The sequence below is a fragment of the Aulostomus chinensis genome, chromosome 23, assembly GCF_037954235.1.
Source record: "Aulostomus chinensis isolate RoL2024-O1b breed Wild chromosome 23, RoL_Achi_v1.0, whole genome shotgun sequence".
Classification (NCBI taxonomy): domain Eukaryota; kingdom Metazoa; phylum Chordata; class Actinopteri; order Syngnathiformes; family Aulostomidae; genus Aulostomus; species Aulostomus chinensis.
In genome coordinates this window covers 14,169,271-14,194,368 of record NC_141342.1, presented here as the reverse complement: position 1 = coordinate 14,194,368, position 25,098 = coordinate 14,169,271, and the positions used below count along the sequence as shown (strand labels likewise).

Genomic DNA, 25,098 nt, shown 5'->3' with positions numbered 1-25,098 from the left:
ACAGTCACTGGTATCAGATATTTTTTAATATATATTTTAATATACAGTAATATGAGTATATACATTAAAAGCTCATCGGTACATTCCTGTCTGATCGAACAATTTTGACCTCCAGAACTGTATAGTACTTTAAACTCGTCAAGGAACCATGATGTGTGGTCATATTGAGTACTGAGTAGAGTACTACCACGACTACTACTACCTTTTATAGCATTATTAAAGGGATACACTGACCTGACATATGTACCTGTTATTTAGATTATTTTTGGAACTCTTTGAAGACACGTGTGTGTGTGTGTGTGTGTGTGTGTGTGTGTGTGTGTCTGGAAGTGACAGGCTGCAAAGTAGACTGGCAGTGTAACTTAGATTATCTCTTCTGGCACCAGAGTTGATTATTGTTTATAAACCACAGGATTATAATCCTCTGAAATTGATGTAAGACTACCAGAGGTCCAGAGATGATACAAGCAGAGGGAAAAACAGAGAAAAGATGCCCGACTAATTTTCGATTACTTTTTTCTCCTCGAGGGTTATGATCCGTCATATTTTTAAACGCACATATTTATTGCTTATTACATATATCTGTTTAGTCAGGATTTAAGGCCAAACAGAGAATCTACTCAGCTGTACTCCACTATGATCCCCGCTAAATCCAGTAAACGAAAGCCGAATTACAAACGTTTTATAAACAGATGGTGAACCGAGGAAGATCCCGTGCTAACATAAGTAAAACACAGTCCCACCTGTTCTCAATAGGTCAAAGGTCAAGCACATATCTCCTTAAAAAAAAAAATAAAAAAATTTGCAAATGCAGATGACGTAATTTCCCTAAAAACTGACAAACTGCTCAGATTATAATCCCCTCCTGTGAATTTAATCCTCCAAAAGCGAGCAGGTTTAAACTTGCGCGCTGAGAGGCGAGAAGAGTCTTCCTCTCCAGACTTGTGCTTCCACTCAAGAGAGGCAGTGAATCACTGCTGAATCAACTGTATGATACAATATGTACAACAGCACCCATGTTCAGCATACTTGTATGCATATCATTTGTATATGGATTACATATCATACAACAGAGTCAAAACATTCGGTGTGTGTGTGTGTGCGCGTGTGCGCTAACTGTACATCCAGCTTGGCTGCAGTTGAGTTCACAACAAAGCGGACTTGAACTATACATTCAAACATTGATGCATAATACGTATCGATTTATGATGGAATACTAGTTCATAATGAAGTAAAGGCAGCATATGAGGAGAAAATCTATAGCTTTGACAGTGGGAAAAATGAAAAAAAAAACCAACATCATCTAGATTGACAAAATGACACTATTTGGTGATACACTTCTAATGCAGTTCGCAATACCTGAAGGTAGGAGGCGCACATGTACAACCATGTATGTCCATGAGATTAAATATGTGAGTTAACATCAATCTAAAGAGTTTTTAATAAATTCAGACAGATTATCAGAACTACACCGTCTCATTCAGTGACCCCACTTCAAGGGTAAAGCAGCATACTAACAGTCATTATGGCAGGAGACCAGCCGTGGCCGGTGGAAGGGAGAAGAAAACGTCAATAACCACGCTTTGGAGAAGGAATTTAAATGTTTGTGGTCGGGATGAAATGGTCCTTAATCCAAGGAACACACACACACACACACACACACACACACACACACACAAAATAAACCAACAGGAATAAAAATTGGAATGATCGAGAAACGGGAGGATAATTGAACCACAGAATCCCTGACGGCCACTCAGATCTGAGTCATCCCATCAGGGCAAATGCAACAAGGCATTCCAGAAGGAGACCACCGATGGAGGCCGTGTAAATAAGAGAGGACAGGAAGAGGAAAAAAAGAAAAAGTACTGAGGGCATCAGCGTCCGTGGACAGGACAGGACGGCAGAGAGGTGCGCCTCAAACTCCGCAGATCTGAAAAGGGAGGGAGTTAGAGGAAGAAGAGATGAAGGGGTTGAGAAAAGGAGGAAGAGATAGATGAAGATAGCTCATGAAAAATTGGAAAAAAGAAAACACCAGTATTTTCTTATTGCAAGTCTAATAAAATGATCGTTTACAAAGTCAACACAGCATCTAATAACCTAGAAATGATCGCTTTGGACAAAAGCGCCTGCAAAATAAAACTGTAGACTTGTAGAAATGGCAGCCAAAAACCACTGGGGGGACGTATAATAATGTGACACAGACATGTACAGGAATATTTCCTTAAATTTTTCAAGAGCTTTATAAATGAATACTGGGATCTGTAAAAGATTAAATATAAAGAAGCAGGCTAGAAATATGTTTTTTGTTTTTTTTAAACAAAATCAAACACATGGCATTATGTTGACTTCATGAATGAGCTCATCATGAGGGACAGCCGGGATTGTACCTTCCTCTTCGGATGTTTCTGGATCCGCAGATGGAGGCAGATAAAAAAAAAGAAAAGAAAAAAAAAGACAGAGGTGAGGTAGAAAGATAGTTATGATCAACTTTTGCCAAACGCGGGTGAGAAGTACAAGTCTTAAGAAACATGCAATGACCTCGAGGCCTAAGCGAAGCACTGAAACAGCATCGGAAACGTGTTTTAATCCAAATACGACTGCGTCACCCCAGGCTGATTAGATGCTATCATGGCAGCTACACTCGTGCCATCGAAGCAAAAGATCAGAGGGAAACTTAGGCTTGTGTTTTTACACGCTGTGGGCAAGCCAGAGCAGGCAGAGAGGAGAGAGAGAGAGAGAGAGACAGACAGACAGACAGAGAGAGAGACGGGGCGCCAAAACACAAGCTGGAGAAAAATAAATAGAGTGAAAATCCGGGAGCTGAAGATCAATTTTATTCATTTTTTTGGGCATCATCCTCTCTGGAGAATGTTGAGAATGTAAAAAAAAAATAAATAAATAAATAAATTCCTTTAATTGATCAATTATTAACTACCCATTAAAATATCCAAAAATACCCACTTTTATATGCAGAGAATGTTTGGTTGAAAAATTATTTAAACAGGGTGTTTTTTTTCCCCGTTATTTGATGTTACACAGAGTGGGATCATGGGAGTTGTTGTCCACATGTATAAATAAGTCTAGTCATTTTGCCTGTGATATTGTCACATACCTTCAAAAGGGCAGCGACTAATGATTCATTTCGCAAGAGGTTTTCTGAGTGATGATTTCCTTGATAAAAGTGTCATCATAACTTTTTGGGTTCAACGCTGACTTTGGGCATGTCTTATTATATGTAGTACAAATTAACTTCCTCAAGTCAGAAAACTTAAGAAATCACATTTTTTTGCCAACTAAATATGATAAATATTCATAGTTATGATACCCAATTGCCAATAGTATGGAGTAATATGAAATTGGTACAAGTAACATTCACTAACCCTATGTTAACTAGCTAGCTTGACATTGGCTGTGTCCACTACCGTAGATGTAGCTAACTATACAGTATATACCAATTCAATTGTGTGGGAACCAATAGTCCAATACTCTCACAGCTAATGAAGCTAACATAGTGCTAACTTGCTTGCTTGACTTTTGATGCGACTAATTCCTTTGTAGCTAATGAAGCTAACATATTGCTAACTTGCTACTTGACTTTTAATGAGACTAATACCCTCATAGCTAATGAAGCTAACATATTGCTAACTTGCTAGCTTGACTTTTAATGAGACTAATACCCTCATAGCTAATGAAGCTAACATATTGCTAATTTGCTAGCTAATGTAAATGTGATGTTAACTTGCTAGCTTAACTTTTGATAAGTCCAATATCCATCCATCCATCCATCCATCCATCCATTTTGTACTGCTTATCCTGTTAAGGGTCCCGGGGGGGCTGGAGCCTATCCAGCAGCCTTTGGGCGAGAGGCGGGGTTCACCCTGGACAGGTCGCCAGTCCATCTCAGGACCAACACATATAGACAGACAACCATTCACACTCACAGCCACACCTACAGTCAATTTAGAGTATCAATCAGCCTCGTCCCCTCTTGATGTCTTTGTACTGTGGGAGGAAGCTGGAGTACCGGAGAGAACCCACACAGGAACAGGAGAACATGCAGACTCCACACAGAAAGACCCATGCTCGAGCCAGGGCTTGACCCGGAACCTTCTTGCTGTGAGGCGACAGTGCTGACCACTGCACCACCGTACCGCCCAGTCCAATATCCTTACAGCTAATATAAATGAGCGCTGCAGCGTGTGGTCCAAACATCACCTGAAAATGAATTTGACAGGCAACCAAAGGAAATGCAATATTATCTTGAAAATAGATTTGGATAATGCGTTGTAACATTATTGGAACCATCCATCCATTTCCTACTGCTTATACTGTTAAGGGTCGTGGGGGGGCTGGAGCCTATCTCAGCAGCCTTCGGGTGGGAGGCGGGCTCACCCTGGACGGGTTGCATTATTGGAACCATTTAGAACATTTGTAGTTTTTAATGTGGCATACTAACTATTGAACCTTCATTTTGGGCGGCAACTAATTATTAAAACTTCCCATCACGACTATTGTTGTTTCAACACTGGCTTTGCATTTATCTTATTGTCGACGGTACAAATATGGCTTCTTTGATCTACTTAAAGAAGTGCTTATGTTTTGGCAAAATAAATACATTAAATATTAAAATACTGCATATTTATTATACCCAATGGCCAATAACCTCATGCATAATGGAACTCCAACTGAACAGCTTACAAGGCAGAAAGTTCCTTCCTGTAAGAAAACCTGCAGATGGCAAACAATGTCCTGCAAGTCCAACAGCATAAAATAAACCCACATGGTCTCTGGTTGTGATTATGGATTAGACAGCAAGCACAGGAGCATTCAGCAGCGCGCCGCAGGCAAGTGTGTTAGCTGACAGTGGAACACAGCAGGCACACACACACGGAGGCATGCCAGAGCTCTTACTTAAATCCCAGCCAGTTCCCCCAGGACTATCGCTGCCAGCAGAATAGCACCGGCAACCGAACCTATTATGATATTGGTACCACTGGGACCTGTGGGAGGGAAGGAGTAAAAAAAAAGGAAAAAAAAAGTGGACAAAATAAAGGAGTGGACAACAGCATGTGAGAGGGCCTCTAAGACACACGTCTGCACAAGCACACACGAAACGGTGCATTTCTGCATGCATGTGTTCTTTTGGAGAGTATTTCCTTAAGTATCCATTATGAGAGTCCTACACATAAATTGCCATCCAATGAAAAAAATCCCCATTCTCTTAATCTACAGCGTGAAATAACAAAACCTGAAAATAGACAAAAATAAAGTGCTCATTTTTCCTCTGCTGTAAATTCATTACATTTGGATGTTATCGTGTATTTAATACACTTGTCTTGCTACACGCTGTATATGCTTTTAATATATACAACTAAGCCCTTTCCATACTCATATAACGTACTTATCTGACCCTAATATTTGTCATGTGACATAGTATGAAACAATAACTAGTTTTCTTCCACGTGGGTCGGACGCAAGCGGGAAACTTACATGAGGGCGACACAAAACATGACGCAGAGCAAACATTTACAATCACGCAAGACAAAACAAGGTCCTCATACCTGGAAGAGGAACTACTGTTGTACCATGGATGTGATCCACAAATACATTTTCTATCTATACCGCTTATCCATTTAGGGTCGCGGAGGGTGGAGCCTATCCCAGCCGACATTGGGCGAGAGGCGGGGTTCACCCTGGACGGGTCACCAGTCCGTGGCAGGGCCATCAGGAGCAATTAGGAGCTCAGTATTTTATGCTTCAACATGGTCACAGGGGGAAGTGAGGATTGAACCAGCGACCCTCCGGTTGGTAGACGGCTACTCTACTTCTGAGCCATGCTGCCCCTGGACACTTCCACCTCTGGTAATTTTCTGCCCCCTACTGGCATGGATGTGTGCGCTATGAAGCGTCAGCTTGTTCTGATTTCTGGATGTGATTTGGCTATGAAATTCTGACACGTATAGAATTTCTTCTTTGTTTTTTTTTTTAATCTTATGGCCATGTTTCTACATGATATTTTAATGCTAATGCTGAGCATGGTTACCTCTGTATTTCTCTGGGCCCTCTGGTGGAGTGGGGATGAGGATGGGGTCAAACACACTACAGTCCTTTCCGGTGTAGTCTGGATCACAGATACACTTCACCTCATTACTGCATGTCTGTAGGGGTTCAGGAATAAATGTAGATGTTAAAAAAACAATCAAACAGAACAAAAAACCCAACAACCTCCCATCAATAAAATGCTCCACATATTGACTCTAGTTGGAACAAGATTCACCCCATGATGAGAGCAGATGCGTGAGGAGGACGAGCCCGGGCAGGTGCTCCGGTTGAAGGTGGTGAGAGGGAGGCAACGGTGGTCCAGACATGTCATGTTCGGCCCGCATGGCGTCCCGTCCTCCACATAGCCGAGGTCCAAACCATCATCCAACACTGCATGACCCCCCCTTTGTTTGACAACCACACAAAAACCCACTGAGTTTAATCCAGTTTACTGATCCCACGAAATGGAGCAACCATTTCTGGAGGGTTTAACAGCAGCCATAATTTTCCAGCTTCTGTTAAAATGTATGTGGTTCAAAGGTACTTTATCTCTGTGTGGGTAACTTTATTACCAGCAAAGCTCAGACGAGTGTTGGAACTTTTTTGCATCAGCTTTCAAGGATTCATTTTACCTCCTCTTCTAACTCATTCAGGAACAAACATGCACTTTTTACAAAATTAAAAGCATCTTTTTTAACATATTCTTCTTAAAATGCTTAAAATAAAAAGAGAATGAACGTGTTTTCCATATATTTTTACACACAGACACACACACAAACACATACTTATATGTGAAGACGTTTGGGTCTACTGTGGCATCGTTCATGCTTACAGTCGATCCCTAAATCGTGACCTCCTCCCACTACAGTCGTTTTGGTAAAAACTGACTTGCTAACATCTCAGCTTTTCGTCCATAAACAATTGTGTGACCCCCCCATATTAATCTGGTGCCATGCCGAAGAGTCCTGAGCCACAGGTTGGGAATCTCTGCTTTGACTGTTGTTGTTACAGACATTGTCCCACCTGCAGTCCAGGTAGCTGCCTTGATGATGAACGGTTAAACCGGTGAGTTTCCCCTGCAGTTCACCAAATCTCGGCTTGGCAGTCACGTTGGAGCACAGCAGTAAACCACACAGAACGTCTCTGGCGGAGGTGAATTAAAGAAAGACTGTGAGGGATCAGACTTCATATGATGCTACATCAGACTCCAATCTCAATCTCCCACCCAACCGACTTGAATTATGAGTGTGTTGATGTAGTTTCTGACACTCACTGTTTGTTGCAATGCATCCATCCCTGTCCCTTGGAATCTGGACCACAGTTTCCATTCTCTGTGCCCTCCGCGTTGAGCTTTTCATAGCAGAATCTGCTTGCTGAGGCTGACATGACAGTAGAGAGTCCTTTAACAGTCCTTGAAAATCCACCCTCGAGATTAAACCATGCATTTCCTGCTGTAATCATTCACTCAACACCAAAAAGAATTATATCAACATCTAATCTAAACCTACTGTAGCCCCAGAGGGTCCTGCACTGGCTATCTCTGGTCTTACAGCGACCTCCGTAACAACGACCCTGAGGAGGAAACACCATGGCCGTCAAGATGGAGAGGAGAAATGGGATGAAACGAGAAAAGCACTTGAAAACTTCCACGGATGGTAGGATTTTACCTGGTTAGCGTCACACGAGTAGCCGTCTAGTTTGTGGACATTATGAGGACACTGCAAGGGGGGGGGGGGGGGGCAGAGAGAGAGAGATCTATCCCAACTATATGTTGTGTACTTTCATCTATATACCAAACCTCACAGTCACAATATTGTTAGATATAATATTATATTTCATATATATGTATATTTTTTTTACCTGGCTTGAATCACCTGTGCACGTCTCAGGAATGTCACAGTCATTCACAGCCTCGCGGCACGTCACCCCCCTCAGCTCGTACTGTCACCAACAACCCCAGAGGAGAGCAGAACGGACAATGGGGTGGGGGGTGGGGGGCAACGGAGGAGAGAAAGCATAAGACAGCGTTCTCCTCGACGTAACGAACAAAACAGGAAACGTCGAGGAAGCTCACCCTGCAGTCCCTGCAGCAGAGGCCGTTGCTGCACATTGCATTGTGGGTAAGAGTGCACTTCTTACAGCAGTTGCCTCCACTCTTGGTGCACTCCTACAGGTCAGTAAGAGTTTACAGTGGAGTCAGTTCGAACTGGACAAAATACTTATGGAATGCAAACGCTTCTAATAAATGGGAAGAGATCAATCAAGTGTACGTGACATAGATGATAAAGAGAAGTGGATGCAGCGTCACTTCATTCCTCTGACAGCACTAAATTCTCAGCCAGCAGGTGTGAAAGAAACGCCAGCGCGCTGCTCTTTGGGCCACACGAGGTTTCTTACTTCTGGTTTAATCCTCTGTTAACTTAAATGGGCATAAAATGTTCGCTACATATTGAGCCTAATTGTGTTTGTGAAGCTAAAAAGCAAATTGCAAATTCAGTCTACAGAAAAATGTCCTTTTTAGGCATTTCATGACATACAGATGCTTGTAATTACATGCTTTGTCCACTACATAAAAGCCGGCGCTCTTCCTGTATTGGGTTATGTGCATCCATGCAGAGTTATCTGCAGTTCTCAGCTAAAAGTAAGATTTTAAGTACCAGAAAACTAGTAAAAAAAATAAGGAAATGTGAACGTCCTTACCACCAGTGATCCACAGTCACACTCTTCTCCAGGTTCCACATATCCATTACCGCACTCCGGAGGGTCCAGCAGCTACAGAGCGTTAAAAAAAAGCAACAACACTTCAACACATCACCATTGCGTGATTCAATCTTCTTATGTCACTCTCTGGTGATGGCTGACAATCTCTCACCTTTCTGGGCTTGTTGAATAAGCAGCTGCCTCCTCCGAGTTGAAGGAACCGAAGGTACTCGTCGATACTGCAGCGGGAGAACTTCCTTGGAAGGTAGTAGCTAAAAAATGTTAACGCAAAAATCCCTATGTTTTATTTATTGGACAGAATTTGCAATATTGGCCAAATAAAAGACAATCAAGCATTTACAAGTCTCAGGTACATGTGATAAATCAACAACAACTAATTGATAACACATAGATGCTTATTTGTGTCGTATTTGACCCCCCCCCCCCAAAAAAGATCAAAAGTGAAATTTTGGTAAAAAAAAAAAGTGTCACTTTAATTCAGTGAGGGTCGGGGAGTGCATACCCTGTATCTTCCATGATGCATCCCAACCATGGGTCTGGACACCTGCAGTCTCCTTGACACAGAAACAAACAAAATACACACACACACACACACACACACACACACACACACACACACACACACAAAACTCTCATTCATTACAAAGTTAGGGAGAACATCAAATCCTGCTCTGCTAAAAGTACAAATGTAATACATTTATGTTTACATTTTCTACAAATTCTGTACAGATTTACACCATTTGACAAAAGTATTTGTAAAGCTCACATTGTGGCGGTTTCACAATAACCTTAGGGAGCTCATGTACGCCATGACAACAACAGGCCAATTAAATAACCAAACTGTGGCACAGTTTAACTGTGAGTGTAAAAATGCACTGTGTTCTACTGCCTGTACATCTCAGTCTCCGGAGACTCCTGTGCGATACCTGCAGCGGGTCTCTCCTTGTTCCTCAGCATGCCGATGTTCTGGCCGAGGCTCTGACACAACGTGATGGCCATGGGACCCACGCTACCAAACTACAGACGCATCACATGGTAAAACTCCTTAAAAAAACAGTCTCGTAATCATTAAAAAAGCCCAGATTTCATACATTTACTGGACGTGTTAATCACTCACCTCATTGATGCCCCCTCCCCTAGTGAGGGAACAGATGCCCCCGGTGTATGCTGCCTCGCTGCGGCTGCTCATGAACGTCCTCCCGCTGTGGCAAAACACAAGGAGACTGCGTTACACCACCAGACGAGAGAGGGACGATTAAAGCAGCAGCCGGGTGAAATCAGAGGGGTGAACGCACGAGAAGAGGTGCGCTGCGTCACAGCGCTCCTTGATGCTCTCCTTCCTGTATTTCATGAAGTCTCGCAGGGTGAGCAAGGGGTCGTCGCCCACGGAGACCCTGTTTTCAGTTGACCAGGTTTCCATGGCCACCAGGACGATACGAGTGTTCAGCTGCTCCTTGAAGACCTGGAGGGGGAGAAGGACATGTGCAAGAGAACATTTTGCTTTTATGAGACTGTGATTTAAAAGGGTTCTGCTTTTGTCTTTCAGTAGTTTCTTGTTTTTGTCCGGCAGATGTTATAATTGACAAAAAAAAGATTTGATATGGAAACAACTGACGGAAAAGCAAGATTGAGATCCCAAAGAGGTTTGTTTGGAACAACTGCACGAGCTGTCTGCTGTAAAACTGAACGCAAATATGAGGACAATCGCTGTAAAGATTTTTTCGATGTATCATAAAACATAAATATAGGCAGGAATTCAGACAACTAACATGAAAATGGTGAGAATAAACCGCAACAAAAAAAAGCTTAAATGAAGGTAAGGTGCTAGGAGGCCAAGCTGGTGATGGCGACAGGAAGGGGGGGCGCTGCAGGACAGGGCTCATCTCGCCGTTCCGATTTGTTTTCGTGTTAGCAGAGCGTGTTACTATGCTGCCTCCACAAGCAGGCAGTTTCCAGTTTCAGCCTCTGTCTTCTACGCTTCTATCACTTCGTCTGTCTGGTTGAAGAGTGGGAGACGGTGCACAGCAGTGTGTCGCCATGGAAACCAACACCACAAGGCTTGTCAGGGAAGGGTTTCCCCACGCTGCAGAGGCCACTAACTTAGCGTCTAAATGTATACTGAGAGCGTGCGGCCTCAGTAATAGTCAGTACAGGTTGTTTCTTCATGCACAGGGTGAACCACGGATGCATTTATCATGTAAAACCATTTTAGGTAAACTACTCTCCTGCTTTAATATGAGTTCATGCAGATGTTGCCTCAGATTAGTAAACGTGCTATATATCTTGACATTAATGACCAAACATGGATGCATTTTCCCGTTTTTCCTCTTGGTTCCATTGTTTATGGAAACAATCAAATTAAAAAAAACAAAAAACAAATCAAATTCCATTAAGATAGTCACAGACAATTTTTTTAAAAAAACGCAGCACTGTGTTCTCACCGCGTCAGCCATGTTCACCACTGCTTTGGCAAAGTTCTTGGTCTGAGTGGTCGACCGGCGGCGCTGCACAAACTGAGAGCAGGAGAGAGGAGAAGGTGTATGAGAGTCAGTCAGTTTCGTATTCCTTGCCTCCTTCATGCTGCGGCTTCAGAGGGGCAGAAGATACCAACCAGTTCATGATCATTTACAACCATCAGCTCAATGTATTTGGTCTCAGTCTGGACGGTGCGCTGGCCTCGCCTCACCTGAAGGGGGTGACAAAAACCAGCAAAGCCAGAATTACAATCCGGTGTCATAATCACCTTCACAAAAGTCAAAGAGGCAACAATACGTACACACACACACACACACACACACACACTCTGGTCCTTTGGAAACTCTAGTCTTTGTCCTTGAGAACATCTTTAGAAGCAATAAATCAATCCTTCATTTCATGGATTATATCTCTGGATCTGAAAAGTTATATTGCAGTTTATGTATCAGATTACTTCAAGAATTTGTTTATTTTAAAAACTGCACAAAAAAACTTGAAACAATGGTAAACAAAGGGTCTTAAGCAAGATTTAACTCGACTTTATTGAAACCGCATGGGTGGACTGAACCATTATATAAGAAGGAAAAACAAAAACTCATTGGGCTTCAGATATTCCTCAACCCAGCTTGTTGTTTTCAACTGAGAGCAACAAAACTTTTGACTCTACTTGAGATAAGTGATGTCTTTGTTTGCATTTTCTCACTGGGAAATTTTACTGCAGCCATAAAAACTGACTTGTCTTTTGGAGCGTCTCAAGCCTTCTGTATGGCTGAGCTTCTCCGGCTGCTTCAGCCAGGCGTCTCCATCCCGCTCCTCCTTGTCCTCCTCCTCCTCACTGTCTCCTTCACCTGCCCGCCCCCCCTCTGGCTCCGTGCCGTTCATGGTGCATCCTGGGTAAACGTACACGGATGAGACAGCGTTGAGAGCGAGAAGGAAAAGTGTCCAGTCATCAGTCCGTGAATGGATGTAACCATGTATTTTAGTCCGCAGGAGAAATCAATATCAGGCCATATAACAAGCCAAATGAGGAGGATGAGGAGGAGGGAATGGCAGGGGTTGGGTAACAGGAAGGAGAGAAATCCAGACAAGAGTCAGAGAGCAAGGTCGAGGAGGGCAGCTGGGCTGCCTGAGGAGGACGTGGTGTTGGTGTTTGAGTGTGCCAAGAAAGCAAGAAAAGGCAATGTCAAGAATCAGGAAAAACAGCTCATCTCCCAAGAAAAAGAAAAAATACCCTTGAAATCTGACTTTTAACCGCAGAATCTCCAAACGCTGATCTTCATTGGCTGATTGTGAAGAAACTCAAACCTTTAAAGGCCGTTATAACAGTGCGATAAGGACGTTTTAGTCATTCTTGTCAGATTGTTCATGCATCACATTAGAAGGGAGTGAAATCGTTTCGGTGACGAGTGGAGAGCTTCTCGTGTAGGAGGTCCTACCTGAACACAGAGGCGGTAAGACATCGATGTAAGGCATTCGATACACGACGTGGTCATTCTGAAACAAACATTACCCAGAGAGAGAGAGAGAGAGACACGGCCATGAGTGCATGCTTTTCCATCCAGTCAAACTGGAGGTTGATCAAAAATTAACAATTGTTCCTTTGCATTTCATCAAATTTAATCCACAACTTTTGGATTTATCCCGCAAACAATCCGCCCCGACAAACCAGCCAGTGTGTAGAATCAGAACAAGCTAACGCTTCATATCGCACACATCCCAGCCAGCAGAGGGCAGCAAACTACCAGAGATGGAAGTGTCCGTCCCTATTTTAAGAAACGAGAGGAAGCAGGAGCGCTCGCAGCTGGCCTGAACCGCTGCTCCCACGCAGGAAAAAAGACTTGTTCGCATCTCTTTGGGTTCCAAGTCATACTGATAAACGGGACGGAGCAGCTCCAGGCCTGTCTGGATCTCTACGAGTTGTGCCATTAAAAGGAGGGGGAAAAGGTCGCTATTCCAAAAGTGACACCAGGAAAATGAATGAATGAATTCTCATATTCTCTGAATTTTTGCTCATTGTTGTCAATTTACAATAAAGTAACAATTTGCTCCGGATTTTTCCTCGTGTTTTGGAAAAATTTCATTCATTCATGAAAAATTCAACGTGTTTATATGTGTTTTTCAACTGAACGAGATGTTTACATCACATACACGGAAAATATCGCGCAACGGCCAAATTAGTTCTAAAATATCGGCATATCAGCAAAAGACTCCACTAGGTGCAACCTTAATGCAAACCAACCTGTAGTGGTAATAAAAAATTGAATAGACTATTTTTTTTAATTATTATTCTCATTAATATTATCATTATTAGTCAAAGTAAGATGAAAGTTAGTCCTTAGAGGACACGGTTGTAGTTAGCAGTGAAGCAGGATAAACAGTGAATCACCCACTGCGGCTCTGACTGAGCGAACCCAAGCAGAGAATCAGTGCTGCAGTGGGGAGGGAACTGCTGCTCCTCCCTGTGTGAAGTCCTCGGAGTTAGAGACGGATCAACGCCAGAGCAAAGTGCTGTGATGCATAATTACTCAATCACCGGGCTGTCGTAAAGGCAATAACACTACTGGACACACTTGTACACTCCAGCCGGCGATAAATACTTTATGAAAATGACCCATCTGAGGTACAGGGGGGAGAGTTTGAAGATGAGCTGGGAAGCTATTGATCCGTTTCTTCCAGTCTGTGTAATTGAGCTCTACTTCCATTACTGCCACGCTTAATGGAAGAAAAAAAAAAAACGCTCTCTCACTCTTTATTCTCACTCCCCGTTCTTTGACTTCTTCCAACCTGTTACCCCCCCCCCCCCCAAAAAAAAAAAACCTGATGTGAATTGTAAAAAGCTTCTTTCTGCGGCCTCCGTGTCCCGTCTGACGAGATGGAGACGTGTTTCACTGCAGGTGGATTGTGTATCAGCTCAATACTTTCCATAAAGCAATTTAGAGATTGAGTATCACTGTCTGGGACGCGGGGGTAAGTCACAGAGAGGGAAAGTGAGACTGAACGGCAGCTGCACTAAATATTTCAACCATATTTTGGCAGGTGTTTTGGGGTTTTTTTGGACGGGTGCTGACTCACCTCTCCGTTTCCAAAAGGTTCGATCCCGTACGAGAAGTTGGCGTCAGAAAACATCCCCCTGAAAAAGATCCAACACACTTAAGGCAGATAAACGATTGCGATAAATGAAATTAATGTCGTTTTAAGATTGTCTTCCGACACTGATGTGTTGATAATATGATGATGGCATAGTGAAGCAACGACATCCTTTCATAAAGTGATCAACTTTTGAGTCAAACACCAAAATGAGAATGTGAGAAATATTAGACAGACTTTAAAAAACAAAAAAAACAATAAAATTAACCACACAAAATGTGGATGATCTTCTTTTATGCACAAAAATTCATAGAAATGCAAAGAGTATGCTTTATATCATATATTTAAGTTCAGTAAAATTAAATCAATGAAAGGCAAATGAGAACTTGCCTCAAGGGGCTTTATAATCTGTATAAAAATTAACATCCTCAATCAGGATGAAGAAAAACACCCTAAAAACCCTCTTAGATGGAAAAAAAGATTGAGTTTGTGTGCAATAGGTTGATTAGTAAATATTTAGAGAAAATATTCTTGCATATCTATGGAAGTGTAAACCTTCGTGTACACAAAGACACAATGAGGTGGAGGTTTTTGGGTACAATTTTTAAGACGACATGATTCTGAGGACAACTCACTGAAGGCCATGGCAGGTGGACAGAGCTACCCAGGAGTCTGGAATCCCCCGCACGCGTCCGTGGTAGTAACAGTGCTCCCCTCCCTGGAGTCAAAACCACAGATAACACAAGAGACGTTGGCCTGGAATCAGGTAAGAGCTCACTGTCACGGATACACAGCACCGTGACCGGGATCGCGTTTTGTGTTGGAATGTGGAGCCTGTTTAGCTAACAAGTTCACGAGGAAACCCACACACACACACACACACACACACATTCAGACGATTCTGGGAAATCAAGAGACACAGCATTCGTACACATCCACTGGGAGGATGTGGCTTTTGAATCTGATGCACCCTGAAGAGAATTATGAAACTCTTTTGTGTGTGTATTTGTGTAAGTAAAATCCCAGATGTTGGTAAATGTCTGACTCATTTGATTCTTCACAACAAGCCCTGACCACAATCTCTCTCTCTCTGACTCATTTGATTCTTCACAACAAGCCCTGACCACAATCTCTCTCTCTCTCTCACTCTCTCACACTCACACACACACACACACACACACACACTGAAGGTATATTCTGTCAGCACGACCTGGTGGGTCGACTGAAGGATATCAGTGACGAAGACTGTATGACTCGTGCCTTGGAAAACCTACACCTACTGTGGGTGCCACTGAGTTCAGTTTCATCAAGGAGATGCTGCATGTATAGTGACTGCGTGTGTGTGTGTGTGTGTGTGACGACAGAAATGTTAGTGTAAAATAACTCCTATGCCAACACATTAAAGATGAAGACTAAATAATTTATCATTAAATGAAGAAAGAACACTTGCAAGCAGCCTTTATATGACAGCCTGAGGTGTTCAGCTTGATATTCAGTCTGTCGAGGTCTCCAGAGACTCTCATCAAATGTGCAACGTTTGTTTAAAAAGCGTAAAACCAACTAAAACATTCTCAAGCGCAACAGATGGACTGACTGTCACTTCAAGCTGAATAATCATGAATACACCAATACAGAGGCGGATAGATCTTCAGGAGACTGTGATTATTTAGCTGTCTGCCGTGTTTCACTTTGGACTCCAGCAGACTAATGTTTCAGTCACTGGAGTGATGAAGCTCATCCGGTTTGAAGCAAAATATCTTCTTAATCTCTCTGTTGTTGTTGGTTTTTTTTGCTGTTCCTGCCGCCCATCGCCGTCATCGTTCAAACGACACCCTGGGATTTTCGTTCAGTCTTTTTTTTTTTCAAAAGACATACATAGATACTAAATATGAGCAGATGTTTCTAGCCATACCTCCTCCAAGATCATTTATAATCCCCTAAAAACCAGGATGCTAAAGTTTTGAATATAGTGTTTCCGTGCTGCCTGTCAGGATTGGTCCGATTACCACAGTCGGAGAGGAGAGTCGGTCAGTGTGTGTTTAAGGAGGCACGCAAGCAAGGTTGTTGGAGGGAAAATCAGTCGGTCGGGCAGAGTTACAGCAGAGTCATTTCAATAATCAACGCCACGTCCATCAAGCTGGATTGAGATTACAGTCACGTGGATTTGTTTGTAGCGTGTGTTTGTATCAAGAGAGTCAGTTTCAGTGTGTAATGAACCCTAATAAGTCATGTCTGCTACCTGAGACTGCTGTTGTCTGGCACCGGCTGATAGTCCAAAAAAGAGTGGAGGTAATGTTTAGCACTTGCTCTTTATGCATGGTCAACCTTTACTCAGAGCTGCAACACAACCCCCAAAGACCTTGTCGAGTCAAGTGCACACTCGCAAAAAATGATCGATAATAATAAGCCGTTTCTGTGGCTCCGTCACTTGTAGGGACACTTGTGACAGTCCTGCTGTGATCTACTTCAAAGCCAACTAATCTAACGGGGTCTAGCCTGGCGCAGGAAGACAGGATGCTGTTGATGGGAAATCAATAATCGACATGGTTGCCTGTCAACTACAGAATCCCCCTTCAGGCTACATGTTGGGCATATTCAACCCTAAGTGGAAACTGAAAGCGTTTTAACCCTAATGAGGCGTCATGGGTCGAAGCGTAAAGTAACGAGGCTTCAGATGAGATTCGTCTGTTAACTCTGACGCCTCAAGAAGGGAGGGTTGCTAGCGTCATTTAGGGAGGGCGGGGGTTGACATACAGATTCAGACCATTTTAATTGTGTCGTCGTGGGTGTTCAGCTGTGGCACATTAATATAGACCCGCCTCAGTTATAAAGTCTGCTGGAGCTGAACTAGCAAAGACGGCAAAGATCAAGAGGAGCAGGAAAGATGTCAGGAGAAAAGAGTTACAAACAGTCATCAGGCTTTGCTTCCTGTCTGCAAGACTAAATTAAGGGCTGAAAAGCTCATACAACGTGCAAGCACAAATTTGTGTGAAAACATTTATATATTTGGCTCAATGTGCTTTGAGCTAAAAAGTAATAACAACAAACCTGCTGACAGTTGTAGTTGATTTTCATGCATTAAAATTACTAAAAGTATTTTCCATGATTAAATGAATGTGTTAGAATGCAAATGTTCAGCAATTAGGAAAGAACTTTGTGTAACAGACTGGTAAAGACCAATTTTTGGTTCTACGGATGAATGTCAGAATGATAATTACCTGTATTATTGTCCTTCCTCAAGCAGTAGTGAAACAATTAAAATGCCACAACTCACAAAATCCATAAACATGTGTGAATCAATCATCCAACATGGCTGCCACAGGAAGTCAGCCACAAAACATCCAGCCCAGACCGTATTGAAAACGTGGATCAAGTTTTACAGGATTTGGTGAAATGAGGGCAAAACCGAAGTCCGAAGTTCACCACAGGTTATTCAGGATTCTAAATCCATCATTCACTCTCAACCTTTCAGAGGTTCATTTACGATAAGTAGCTCAAAGGATGGATTTGACATAAATCTAATAACATGAATTACAGGGTGGACAAAAATTTACAGAACCATTTCAAAGGAATGCATTCGGGAGTTCCGTAACCGTTAAAATAAAAACCCCGCGGTCAGATCAAGTCCTGGCATCGTCGTCGGTCATAGATTCAGTGCCAGCTCATTTGTTGAGGACTTGCATCATTGGTAGTGAACAGCGAGACAGCTGGAGGCACTTAGCGAGGAGCAAGATAATAAATAAAAGGTAAGATTACGGGGATAAAAGGAAGAAATCAAATTGACTGACGCGGCAGAAACGCGCCGGCTGAGTGCTCTGGTCAGGAGGAGACGCACGTGCTTCCAGTAACAGACGCTTTAAAAAATATAATGTAGAAGAAAAAGTGGCTCAGACACATTTATTGGAAATTAGTGGAGGTGCAGGAAAAAAACAGAAAATCTCCACATAAATGGAAAAAAGAAAGAAAAAAAAACAACAGATTTGATAGGATTTCTATTATTCTATTCTATTATACCCGAAGCCAGCAAAAGAATGAGGAAAATAGATGAGGCATCAGATGTTAAGAAGGTTTTGAAGCCACAATAATTTGACTTCCAAATTGAAAAAAAAAAAAAAATGGAATAAAACATTTGGTGAAAACATAAACAGCATCTAATTAATAAGTGAGCAGTAAATCTCCTTGAAACATTTTCTCCATCCTTCTGTGTTCATGATCAGCAACTGAGAATATTATTTACATCCTCCACTGTTACGTTGCAACCTGAGAGTGGGTGGAACACTCTGTCAGACAGCGCGTTCATCCGTGAATAATATCGATACTGAGCTGACATGCTGTATTGGAACAATCGAAGAAAGAGACTTTAAAATATAAGGGTTTTCCTCACTGATATTCATATTTGTGACTGATTCAAAATGTATGCTCCATTGGAGAAAAGCTGATTTAGTTACACAATAATGGATATTCACTCAGCATGTCAAATATATGAAACAGCTCCTATCAATTTGAACCAAACCTCATTCCTAATCCAATCCGTCTTAGTCGTGTGTCATTTAGATCCAATCCCAGTGAGCCAGCTCTGTGAAAGAGCAAAGATCCACTGGGACCAATAAAAACTGACACACACACGCTGGAGGAATTTCATTGGCATGTCAATAAAACTAAATCAAGATTGAAATGGGGGTTGGGGGTTGTCGGGGGGGGGGGGGTCAAGCATACATCAGGTTATTTAGTCCTGCATGTAGACAAAAACCATGAGAGTAAACCATGCCTTGTGCCTGTCACATCACTCAAAATGAAAGCTTGTTTTACGCGTGCAATATCAATTTAATCCCTAAACAGCTGAAAACAAAATTATCAACCTCATGAATTCATAAAAAAGTGCAAAGTTCACTGATAAAATATAGTTATTTCAAACAGTACTGAAGAGTTCAAAGATAGTTTCCCTCTGATGCGCATGGTGGGCTTAAGAACTTAGCTAATCAGTTCCTAATGTGAAATATTTTAATAGCTTCAGATGCAGAGCAGACAACAATCTATCGAATGAACTGCATAAATATACTTTAGACAGATGGATATGTATGGTAAAATCAGCACAACATAAGTTATCATAAGTACAACTGGCTGCCAAAGTGGAGTCACTGAACGGTGTGCCACAGGGATCCATTCTTGAGCCATTACTATTTCTATAATTAGTCTGCTAATGTTTCCATGAAAGTCTGCAGATACAAGATTAATAACTTATCTTATTACAGCACATTAAAGGACAAAACATAATGAAAACGTGTGTGTTTGTGTGTAGTAAAATGCAACCCCCCTCCACCCCCCCCCCATAATTACGCTTTTTAGTTTATCTGCATAAAGATGTGACATGAAACAATCATTCTCCACTGGCACCTCTCAAGCTGCGATAATCCCATCATAAACAATAAAAACCAAAGAGGAGTGTTAGTGAGGACATCCCCTTGCTACACTCGAAGCCCCAACATTTCAGCGAGAAGCTATTCAGAGTTGATGGTCCCGACACTGACGCAGTACCCTTTGATGCACACAGTCGGACAGTAACTCAGCAGAGTAGTTCCAGGATAACAATGCCAGCATTAAACACCGGCTCCTAAGGTCAGTGGAGTGTAAATTTTGGTTTGGTTGGTTCTAGAAATGGACTTGATTTGAATTCCCCTCACAACACGACAAAGTAGACCTGCGCTGCTGCTGCTGCTGCTGCTGGTTACCATGACAACCCTCGACTGATTGATCAGGTGGTTTTTGGCAGAGAAACGGGGAGTGAACAAGGCAGAGAGACGCAAGTGTGATGTGTGTGTGTGTGTGTGGGGGGGGGGGATGAGATGAGAGACAGTGTCCAGATGGTGTTGGAAGCTTAAACAAATCAAAACTGGCCTGTAACCAATATTGTTGAAACAACAGCTGATTTTAAGGGTATTTCACAAACATTTCTGATGCACAATAGAGACGATCCAGTCACTGGTGATGGTAATCCTACCGTGATCTGTGACGGCTGCCCATCCTCATCAAAGTGTCGCTCCACGTAGTCTGTCGACAGGAGATTGCTGCAAGGGGAAGTAAAATAAGGCAGAAGCATGATACATTCTGCTTGTTTGAAGATTTGACAATCACACTTATCAGTACTAAGACTCGGCCCAATATTTGGCTGATTTTAGTAAAACTCGTCTATTTGAGTTGAGTGGCTGGCAGTCTGACCATACATTACATGAAAGTAGCCACAGCAAGTCCGTATTATATAAAATATCAATACACACAGGACATTCAGTAGGTGTGCAGAGGAAGATAAATGAAAGCCGTGTGTGTGTGTGTGTGTGTGTGTGTGTGTGCAGTATGGATGTGCAAATGCTCCGCAGGCATACATTTACTTACTGGTTGAGTTCCAGGTCAAGGATGAATGATGTGCCAAAGGCATCCACCAGGAAGCTGCTCTTTGCCAGATGAACAGGCTGAGGGAGGGAGAGAGAGAGGGAGGGAGGGAGGGAGGAAGGAAGGAAGGAAGGGAGATGACATTAATAAATGGAATTAAGGAATAACTGATAGAAATTGGACACGATTGCAATACAGTATATTGGTAATGTCGCCAAGTTCACCCTTTATCATCTTAGAATTACTGCTCAAGCTCAACTACTTCTCTCCCTGGCAGAAACTGAACATCTAATAATTCCTGCTTTTGAAACTAGCAGGCTCGGTTATTGCGACGGAAGGTTTCTGGTCGACCTAAAAAAAGAAAAGAAGGATTTATTAAGAAGTTAAAGAAAGCAGCAGCAGGTTTATTGACAAAGACCAGAAGGAGATAACATAAGTCAGCTGTCCTAAAGTAACTGCCTCAAGTTTGAGGTTCTGTTAGTGGTCTTCAAATCCCTCCGTGGACTAAAGCTGGTTCGTTTGAAGGACACAGGTTTATGTAAACTCTGTGTAGACTCATCAGCCTCTCAGTTGTTCCCAGCTAGTGACTAAGAGGTACCGAGAGGCAGCCTCTTGCATCTGTTGGGCCTCATATTGGGCCTTTGAATCCCCAAAACTGAAATTCAGAATGAATTTTCAAATGTAACTTTTATTAATTAGCTTTTGTTACAGTTCTGGCTAAAAAGGGGCAGCTTCTAATCACTTCCAACGTTTGAGTGCCTAAAATATTCTGGGGGGAATTTTTAATTCTTACTTTGCAAGATAAAGAAAAAAGAAACGTTAAGAATGTGCTCAAAAACGTCACAGGGGAGAAAATGGACGGCGTGCTAAACAGAAGTGAGTAAGCGCTGCAGTACTTTTAAGTAACAGAGCAATATGGAATGTCAAGGTCATGCATGCGCCGTGCAATCCCCAAACGTGAGGATTTCCATGTACGGTGGTGTCGAATTTACTCTGCAAATCAGATGGATTAGCGAGTTTGCCAGAAACCGTCTGGCGTGTCAGATTAAGGGGGGGGGGGGGGGGGGGTCAGTAAGTATTCATAAATGCAACACTGGTCCACTGCCAGCGACTCAAAAAAATGACTCGCCAAATGATCACGTTACGAGAAACCAATGGAGCAGCTGATAAATGCCTCACAGAATTCAACAGCGCTTGCATAGAGAAAAACGCAACAAGAGGCTCTGACATCTGCAAAGGCGAGACGGCTCAATCCGGCTCAGCAGCCTTTGCTGGTTGGAACTCTAGCAGCTCTGTCTAAATTTGCTGCAAGGTGAAGCAAAAGGAGTATTTCTACTTCAGCAGCGCTCCATCTAAGCCTCCGCAGGCCCCAAACGCTGCCTGATAAGAAGCCCCGCTAGCAGAGACCTGATCTGGCTAAGAGGATTTTATTATTGCGTTGTTTTATGCTAGTCCAGGACAACAGCTTTAAGTTTAGCATTCAGCCTGTTTTTAAAAATCAATAAGCACCGTGCGCGCAAGGAAAACATACACAGGCTGAGAGGTTATGAATGACTTAACTCTGTAAATATTAATGGTTCAGAGCAAGTAGCATTTGGGATCTGGTCAATATTTTAGATTTTAAAGGCTGAAATGTGATCGATAAGTGAGAAATAACAGAATAATCAACCAGTAGATGAACCTCAGTGAGACATTCACCTTCTAACTACATTAATTTTTGGCCACTTGGTGGCAGCAGAAACAACTTGTGAACGTTTCACTGACATATTATCATGGTTTCGGCTGATGCAAACTTATCAACCAGCAGTAACGATGCAGCATCGCCGGATATCCATTTTTTATTTTTTTACATTTAGTAGAATGTAAAAAGTCAAAGGGCGTCAAGAACTCGCCTGGTATGCAGAAGCCAGGTGAATGTCAGAAAGGTGTTGGACTCGACATGACATATTACATTTAAGTGTGAAATTAAAAATAGCTGCTGTTAAAATCTGTATCAAAATATGTTAAAATGTCATGTTGCAAATGTGGAAAGTGATTTTGGTACATGAACACCTCACCTTTGAAGAACCGTCACAACATCCCTGAGCGCTACGGTGCTTTTGAGAGTTTTTCCAGCAAATTGTTTTGGAACACACAACTGTATCGGTGTTGCTTCTCTCATTAGTGTCAACAGGACTCTGATAAACTTGCTCAGCGACAAACACGCAAAGTTTACGACGAGCCGCGGAATTCAGCGGCGCTAAAGAGGAGCAGGAACTCACAAGACAAATGGATGTCGCGAGCCTCATTAAACCGAGGTCACGAAAGTGACGACGGAGGGCAGCTCAGGGTCAGACGTGTCATCTCAACAGACCGACGGCTCTTCTAGTGAAGGTAACAAGAGAGGAGATGTAAGGGTGTGAAATTTAATCTATCAGGTTGGAGAGCAGTGCTGTAAACCGGGCATCAAGTGGGAGGTGTCAGAGGGTGGGGTACGGGTGACCTGCCTGACCTCAGGAGAGAGAACAAGCAGAGGTGAACCTGGATGGTCTGGACATGGAGGACAAGAAGTAAATCAAATCCCCAGAGTCATAGAAGTCAAGGGAGACAAGCAGGTACTCAAGATTACTTCTAAAAGTCTTACATGGCCTTATTTAAATCAAATTTAAGTTTAGAAATCCTTAGGTAGGAAATGAGCATGTTTCAGTGAGAATTAAAGGCATTTTATGAAGGTTTGTTTGTAATAACAAAACATGGTGCTAAACTTCAGCCACCTTGCGGCAAAATGAGACCTGTGCTGCCTGATCAAATTATGACACAAATCAAATCAAATCATAATCGGGGATCCAGAGAGAATTTCGACCTCAGGAGAGAAAAAGAAGTGTAGAAACAGTGATTTACAGCACGACCTCTTATCTAATTATTTTGTACAATTATGTTTTTAATGCAATTCAAACCTCCTCCTCCTCCTGGTAAGCTAATTTTGGCGCAAGGGCCCCACTTCTGAGCGCACCGGAATGACGGTACCCTCGATCAACGTGGTATCCTCTACAATCGATATCTTCCTTGTAATATCGATTTTTATGTGTCACTCAGGCATTTCTGGAGAGGATCATTCTTTTAGAAACAGGCTAGTTTTTGAGTTGAGGTTAAGATGCACGCTCTGGGGTCCAGCTCTCACCTGCACCCCTGCGGAGTGGTTTTTGACCCGGGTGTCCAGGTGCTGGTGCGTCAGCTCCTCCTGAGAGTGAATCTGTTGCAGGAGCTGTTTGGGCTGAACCAGCTCCTCAGCGGGCGGATGCCGACCTTCCGGACTCAGCCACCCCTTCAGCCCTGCACGCACAACGGTTACGGTGAGTGGAGACAACGGCATGGAGGCGCTTGTTGACACCGAAGCCGCAATCACTCGGCCCCTCGAGGTTAATTGGATTCAGCAACTCTTTATGTTTTTTTTCCCCTCCTCGTCTTTTCTAAAGCAAATGTGAGGATAAAAGAAGTGGCGGGCTCACCTGTCACCGTGCACCGCGCACACACTGCAGCGAACAGCAGGCATCTCACAGCCAGCATGATGCTCTCATAGTCCCGGTGGTTTCCTCGGTGCAGCGCCGTTAATGAACAGGCAGGACCCGGACACGTACAGGGGTCCCTTCAGCAGCCCCGTGTGGGACTGTCTGACCCAGCAGCGACCACACCGGGTGATTCCATACACGAGATTAGGAAATGCAGGTAAACGGAGGCGGGAATGCTGGACAAACGATCCGGTAAATCCTCATCCTCCAAGTCTTTGCTCCTGTTTGATCCTCTAACGAGGCAAATCTCGCCTCCGCGCTGCTCGTCGAAGTTTGTTTTCCAGTGAGCATTCGACTCTCTGACGCTCCTTGTGGCCTCTGGTGAAAAACCCGCCCATCGCGAGCTGCTTGTTTTTTCGCCTTCCAGTGTTATGATGAATTTTGCACCCCCGCCACCAGCACCCGCGGGAGCGCGCGCACACGGTCACAAGTCATGATGAGACATTCCGATCTTTACCTGCCAGACTCACATCCATCCTCCGGGAGCTGAGAAAGTCGTTCTCCTAACGAAGCATAACAAGTGTGTGTGTGTGTGTGTGGGGGGGGGGGGGGGGGGGGGTGTCTTATAACATATGTTTAAAATTATAACTTCATCATCATCTGGAATTGATTCCCGCGTAGTTTGCCCAGAAATGCACTTCTCCCGAGACTAATAAAATTAAGTTCAGAAGTTAGTATTGATTTTCTTAATATTTTACATATTTTTTTTATCACTAATTAGATCCATTATGGTTTCTTTTACACATTTTTTTAAGCCCCCCCAAAAAAAACCCAACTAAATCATTGAGGAACATGTATAAACTGGACATGACATCACAAAATGAGTGCAAATTCA

At 42.9% G+C, this 25,098-nt stretch overlaps 1 protein-coding gene across 2 annotated transcripts; it reads right to left on the bottom strand.

The window, feature by feature from the left end:
- Window positions 1-11: 11 nt before the first annotated feature.
- Window positions 12-24,770, bottom strand: adam11 (ADAM metallopeptidase domain 11). Of its 2 annotated transcripts, none has more exons than XM_086195426.1 (25): window positions 24,204-24,770; window positions 23,876-24,027; window positions 20,719-20,795; window positions 20,327-20,393; window positions 14,964-15,046; window positions 14,314-14,371; window positions 12,678-12,735; window positions 11,977-12,131; window positions 11,378-11,452; window positions 11,208-11,279; window positions 10,062-10,228; window positions 9,884-9,968; window positions 9,693-9,783; window positions 9,269-9,320; window positions 8,918-9,017; window positions 8,746-8,817; window positions 8,120-8,212; window positions 7,906-7,986; window positions 7,713-7,763; window positions 7,554-7,617; window positions 7,319-7,424; window positions 7,069-7,188; window positions 6,281-6,449; window positions 6,047-6,161; window positions 12-2,408 (listed from the first exon to the last, which is right to left on the bottom strand). In XM_086195426.1, exons 1-25 carry the CDS (start codon window positions 24,259-24,261, stop codon window positions 2,326-2,328), a joined length of 2,304 nt encoding a protein of 767 aa, XP_086051552.1. In that variant the 5' UTR covers window positions 24,262-24,770; the 3' UTR covers window positions 12-2,325. The 2 variants fall into 2 exon arrangements, with proteins under 2 accessions (XP_086051552.1, XP_086051551.1); XM_086195425.1 differs by lacking the exon at window positions 12-2,408 and adding an exon at window positions 2,940-5,003.
- Between the last annotated feature and the right edge of the window lie 328 nt (window positions 24,771-25,098).

Bases quoted from the DNA above. Each gene is read 5' to 3' on its own strand.
- adam11 (XM_086195425.1), bottom strand. From the start codon at position 24,261: ATGCTGGCTGTGAGATGCCTGCTGTTCGCTGCAGTGTGTGCGCGGTGC. The intron at 14,372-14,963 runs GTGAGTTGTCCT...GATCTTTTTCAG, and splicing joins TCCACCTGCCATGGCCTTCA to GGGGATGTTTTCTGACGCCA. The intron at 9,321-9,692 runs GTATCGCACAGG...TTCTGTGTCAAG, and splicing joins CAAGGAGAGACCCGCTGCAG to GAGACTGCAGGTGTCCAGAC.